General features: G+C 28.0%; 1 protein-coding gene across 1 annotated transcript; it reads right to left on the reverse strand.

Annotated features, from left to right (window-relative positions):
* Nucleotides 1-1,720: 1,720 nt before the first annotated feature.
* Nucleotides 1,721-3,045, reverse strand: LOC131174029 (bidirectional sugar transporter SWEET4-like). The gene is made up of 6 exons (XM_058137062.1): nucleotides 3,003-3,045; nucleotides 2,751-2,787; nucleotides 2,425-2,638; nucleotides 2,156-2,317; nucleotides 1,924-2,046; nucleotides 1,721-1,843 (listed from the first exon to the last, which is right to left on the reverse strand). The coding sequence occupies exons 1-6, from the start codon at nucleotides 3,043-3,045 to the stop codon at nucleotides 1,721-1,723; spliced, it is 702 nt and encodes a 233-aa protein (XP_057993045.1).
* Nucleotides 3,046-6,536: the final 3,491 nt, after the last annotated feature.

Raw genomic sequence — 6,536 nt, forward strand, 5'->3', positions numbered from 1 at the left:
CTTTTGATCATTCTAATCAACAAGTTAAGTGTACATGTCAATTGTTTCAGTTTGCTGGTTAGTTATGCAGGCATGTTTTGAAGATATTTCTTGTTGTTGACATTCAATCTCTTCTGCCATAATATTTATTAAAGAGGTAGACAAAGGATTCAATTAAAATCTGGAAATTTTATAACTAGGCAAGGAGAAATAATGCAAGCAAATTGCCATGAGCAAGTGATAGCTCGCCATTTGCCGTGAAGTAATTAATATTGCAACAAAAGCTGCAATGAAGAATGAAGTGTATGACTTGGCATTGAATGGTTTCCATAAGACATTGACTGACGTTGAAGTTGCTTTGAGAAAAATTTCTCATAGTCCTGAAGATCAACCGAAAGAAGATGAACGAGTTCAAAGGTCTTCAGGAGCATCCAATCCATTACTTGATCCTCTTGTTAAGAAACACAAAGGATGGGGAAAAAATTGAAATCATTCTTAGATAAGAGAGGAAAGACCAGAGCTTAAAAGACTGCCAAACGAGCAAACACTAAATATGTGGACACTAATAATGTCATTTATAGAGGAAATGAGGCAAAAAGGAACATAGTGGGATCAACACATGTTAATCATGAATTAAATGTAACAAGGTATACTATATATTTGGACTATTTGCTATTATTTTATTTATATACTCATGTTTATTTATTTTTATTCTTTCTTTGCTTACAACTATCCCATCCGCAATATGAATTCTAGTGAGTTGCAATCCTATAATACATTATAATGTGTTTGTACTTATATATTTAATTATCTTAATTATGTTTATAATTATGGTCGCCATCAAATCCTGACATACATTTCTTTTCTAAATACTAATGTCCACGACTATGCATGTTTTAGGAGCCATTTATTATTGGACAACAAGTAATCCCATGCCAAAATAACATGGCCTACGTGCCTTTTTATGAGCATTATAATATTCCTTCAATTACCCAGGTAACTCATTTGTTCAGGTAATTGATTATTTTTATTACAAGTTAAATCCAAGTTAAATAATGATTTATGAATTTATATAAGGATTTTTTTCTAATGTAGGAATTGCCAATGTCAATGTTATATCGGCCAAGGCCAATCCCCAGCTATGTAAAGGAAGGAGTTTGGAATCAATTAAATATTACATATAATAGTAATGCCCCTTACCATCTTCAATGACCGAAGTATAATTTCAAAATGTAATAGCATTTTTTTTTTTTTGGCCTTTTGTTTGTTCAAATTGTATAGCTAAAATAATATATTAATATTATGTTAGCTTTTCAGATGACCATTCTCAAATTCAATTAGTCATATTCAACCTTTTGAGCCAAACCATCATGATGGACAAGGAAATTTGAACTTCAGTGATTTAAGTTAGTTGATATTTCAATGCCTTACATTATTTTTTTTTCTTTTGATTATTTCTAATTTTTTTTATGCTTATAGATGGCTTACATTGTATTTGATCGAATATTTAATATATATATATATATATATATATATATATATATATATATATATATATATATATATATATATATATATAAAGTTGCATAAATTTTTATTAAAATTTGATCTCGTGGTCAGAAAGCACTTTAACGTAAGAGTTTTCACACAAGAGAGTTTTTTATTCATTCTATACGACTAAACCAGTAAAGCCAAACGCATATATAAATAAAAAGTAAATAAAAACCAAGCTCAACCTCTCTCACAGTTCTGGAGTAGAGGGTTGAAGTTGAAGATCAGGAGCTGGCTTGCCATGGGCTTTTTGATAGCATGCATGGAGAACTAGTTGTATGGCTCCTGATAATATTCCCACACAATTCCCAATCTGCAACACCAATTATGTAACACTCATTATTTATTATACTCTCATTGTAATTGAATAATATTAAGGAGCAAAAATATTACCAAAATGAAGACATCAAGTTTATCCACCACAGCATAAATGACCCAAATGATTCCATTGAGAAAAATAGCCAAAGATAGATAGAATGGCATGTACATGACGCTCTTTGCTGTAATCACTTTCCTCTGTGATTAATTAAAATCCCCAAATATAATTAATCAATATCTCCTATTTAACATATATATATATATATAAAATTTTAAAAAAAGAGAAGACAAACGAAAAAAAGCATACCATTATGCTAAGGGGTGACGCGTACATGACTATATTAAATATGAGACAAATGATCCCAACAATTTTTGACCTTTGTTCATGGGTGTCAATGAACTTCAATGTGGATGTCACCAAAGTGGCCAAAAAAACAAGCTCTATGGAGATCCATTTAAGTACTTTAACCTGAAATTAATTAATTACCAATATCATCTGAGAAAAGAAATTAAATTATTAATCAGCACAGAATAATTATATTATTATTGACTATTAATGATTATACAAATACTCACTCGGCCACTCCTTTGAGCATGTATGAAGAAGATGATAACATAAACAGCTTCCATGGCTATTCCAATATTGTTGATGGACATCAAGAGAGTGTCTCGATGGACCACAGGTAGACCATAAAAACTCCATAGAAAGCAGTTCAATATGGTTGCTAGATAGGTGTCTGGCTTGAACTCCCCAACTGATTTGCTTTTCAAAATTTCCACGAATGTGGGGCTGCAATGAATTTTCACATATGTCACTTTAATTAGCTATTGATTAATTAAATAACACATACTAATATCATGTTAAGTGACTTAGAACGAAGGAGAAGGCATATATATATTACATTGGTGAGCAAAATAGGCAAAAAGAGAGTACATTTCCTGCAAAAGAAGAAAAAAAATGAACATGAAGAAATTTAAGGCTAATGCAATGCTAGGTAATTAAGAGCTAGAATTGATAAAAATAAAATAAATAAAATAAAAAATAAGGCTGCTAGTAGAATCAAAAGTAAGCAACATTACCAAAAAAAAGGTTTTTATTGGAAATTGTATTTAATTAGAGAATAAATTTGCGGGTTGAATTTAAAATAGCATACCAATGATGCCTATAATATTTCTGGCTACTTCTTTGTCCACCATCATCGAGGTTGCAACGGTGGGTATATAGTTCAATGGTATTTGTATATATGCTGATCAATCTACCAGTTTCAGTAAGGATATTCAATTCAGCGGTGGAATATGGAAAAAAAAAAATAATAAAAAAAGATTCAAAGAGAGGAGAAGAAACCAGCGCTAGCTACCACCATATTGAACAGGATGGAAATCAGTTTATATGGTATAAGGAAAATAAAGAAAAATGAAATTGGACTTAAAAATTAGCGAGTTTTGTCCTAACAAGGCTACTTCCTGTGTATTTCCCATATAGATTTACTTTAGTTAGCCAAAACCACGTAGCTCTACCTCAACATGACATGGATGCAATGCATATTCCGTTGATCCTGATTAACACTGAGTATTTTCCTTTGAAAATTCTTTTTTCTGTAAACTTTCCTTTGAAATTTTATCATTTGGAATTGGGAAGTCCTTAATGTCCAGCAAATACAAATCTCATCAAAATCAGGTTTGGGGAGAGCCATTGAGTATAAATAAGGAAAAATCTTGCTAGATGATATGATAGCACTCACATATAAAATAAATAAAATTTATATATTTATATATTAAATTTATCATAAACCAAATCTAAATTAGTAAAATTTTCTCTGCAAACCAGCTATCAATCTCTATAAGAGCATAAAGAATTTTGGCGCAATATAATTTTGTCATATTTATTGGGGTGCTAATTCCGAAAATACCTTTAATCAAATTAATTTTTCCTCCCATATTCTTTCCTTTTATGAAATTCCAATTGAATCAAACGAAATTGCAGTTGGATCTTCATGACTTAACCGAATGAACTGGTTGCAGTAAATTGAGTTAATTGTTTTATTTAGAAATTTAATAGAAATTTAGTTTTTTATATATTTAATTTCAATGTTAATATTTTATTTTTTATCAAAATTATATTTATTACTTTTTATATAATTATAAATTTTAACATTTATAACATGTAACACTCTCACTTTAATATTTTATTTTTAATCTTTACAAAAACTAATTTAGAGTTTCAATGAAAAAAATGTTTTCACCTTTTACTATTCATTTTATATGAAAAACTAAATTAGTTAATATATATAATATAAATATATCATTATTCATAAAGATAAATAAATAAATAATTAAAAAAAATATGAAAGTATTGTCATGATAATTTAATTAATAGATAAATAATTTTGAAACTTATAATATTCTAATTTAGTTGCATAAATGTAGTTCTGGTAAATTTTAATTATAATTATATTGTTAAATTAATTTTTTAAATAATAATAATAATTATGATAATTAAATTATAGTTAATATTATGATAAAACGATTATTTATTTACATTATTAATTAAATAATTTGGTTACAGTATATATTAATCATAAGAAGGTGACCTTAGACAAAGGATTTAATTTTCAGTCAAGTAGAGCAATTTCTGAAGTGACACTTGGAGGCCTTTTAAAAGAAATGAAACTAATCATATTTTCTTATTAATTTCATTCATTTTTTTGCTACAGTGGTTTCTAAGCAAAGTGTGGAAGCCGAGTATTATTTTTTTAATATAAATTTGTGCGTTATTAATGAGCTTCTATGTCATTATTTTTATTCACAATTGTAAGTAATGAAGAAATTTATAAAGATTTTTATGAAACAGTAATTTCTTGTAATTGTTGCTCATAATAACTTTAAAAAATTGTAAGTGTTAATTGCGTTATAATCTTATGTGGTATAATTAAAAAATAAATAGATATCTTATGTAAATAATTAAATAAATTATATTTTTTAATTAAATTGCTATTTAACATAAATGTATAATCTTTTAAATTGCTATTTGACATAAATGTATAATCTTACATGGCAACACTATAGAAAAACATGCTATAACTACTTTACATATGGACTATAGATGTTTCCAATTTTTTGTTAACAATTGATTGTATTTATTTGGCCAAAAGCTTAATATTAATTTCAAGACTAAAGACTAGTATTTCATAAGAAAAAAAGACTTTCAATCAATATAATATATATTTTGAAGGGTGTAAATGTAGCAGAGACCGCAAAAACGTAATTTTAAAATTAAAAATCTTATATTTCATGCATCACATGCAAGTTCATTTCAACTATAGTAAATATCATATAATAGAGTTATAGCTCTTGTAACTCAATTATTATTAGCCTATTTATTATTAGGAAGCTAAAGGCTAAAACCTAAACTAAGGTTTTAGGGATTTTACTTGAATAGGTGCATAATTAAATTCACCACCAATCCAAAAAGCTTAAACCTCTAATTATTGGTCCTCTTGTTTGTCTACATGAAAAAAAAAAATTATATATATATATATATCTTTGCTCAACCCTTGAACCGAAAACCTTCTTGGTTCTCTCCCTTTAGTTAAGCCAACAAGTGCACAAAGAAGGGTTTTGGGTTTCTTTAGTTTTATTTCTTGGGTCATTGGAGAAACAATTTCAATAACTATAATTCAAGAGTGAAACTTTTAATGCCTCCTAAATTACTTAGAAGAAGAAAAGGGTAGAGAAAGGATTTTGGCTAGAGAGAAAACTTTCTTGCAAAAGATTTCACCAAAAGGAAGTGGGAGATGGCTTTATATACTTTAAGGATTCCCATAGCCCTAAAGTAAATAAATTCTCTAAATTTTAGAAATTTACAACCCCTAAACATGGTTAGTGGAGATTAGTTGTCTCCCGCTAATAAATGAAATTTACAAGTGTCATCTTCTTGTCTAATCAATTAGATGAGCTGCCACCATCTCATAGTGCTACTTGCCATCTTAAGGCAAATCTCTACCAAGCCACTAAGCCACTTTTTCTGTCATGACTTCATAAGCTATATTAGCCAAAATAATTATCCTACCTTATAATTTATATCACATATAAATTATTAATTAATTAAGTTTATACTTAAATACTTTATATATTCGCTTATATTCTTCTAATAAACCCAAATATTTGAATTTAGTTTCAAGCCATATTAAGGACTTTACAATCTCATTGCAAATTAAATTCATTAATTTAATTAATCAACCAAACTATTTAATTAACTAATTCAATTAATCATGCCTTGATCATTTATTATTATCTGTGTGACTTATTCGGTACATTATTAATTGGCAATGAGAATAATATTAACTCATTAATATTATTGGAACTCTTTCATACTTATAATGAAATTCCGTTTTCACTCTTGGCTCTCATAAATTATGGTTGACACCCAGCACAGTGTATTATGACTACCCAACTAGTGATGAATTATACCAAGCATAGTGCCATCACATATACCATACACTAAAAGTCTCTCCATTATAAAATCCCAATTCTAGCTAAAGTCCTAATTGTTTGGAATCATATGTCCTCATCTTAATTCTAATTCTTGATTAATAAGATTTTTCCATTAGAAACTCATTTTTTACTTAGTCTCTATTTTGGCTAGGAACTTTGTTTATCAAGAACAATTTAGATAGGTATAGAACTTT

This window comes from Hevea brasiliensis, chromosome 15 (genome assembly GCF_030052815.1).
Source record: "Hevea brasiliensis isolate MT/VB/25A 57/8 chromosome 15, ASM3005281v1, whole genome shotgun sequence".
Classification (NCBI taxonomy): Eukaryota; Viridiplantae; Streptophyta; class Magnoliopsida; order Malpighiales; family Euphorbiaceae; genus Hevea; species Hevea brasiliensis.

Coding starts and splice junctions, on each gene's coding strand:
- LOC131174029 (XM_058137062.1), bottom strand. CDS start 3,045: ATGGTGGACAAAGAAGTAGCCAGAAATATTATAGGCATCATTG. Junction 2,639..2,750: donor TGCCTATTTTGCTCACCAAT/GTAATATATATA, acceptor AATTCATTGCAG/CCCCACATTCGTGGAAATTT. Junction 2,047..2,155: donor CGTCACCCCTTAGCATAATG/GTATGCTTTTTT, acceptor AATTAATCACAG/AGGAAAGTGATTACAGCAAA.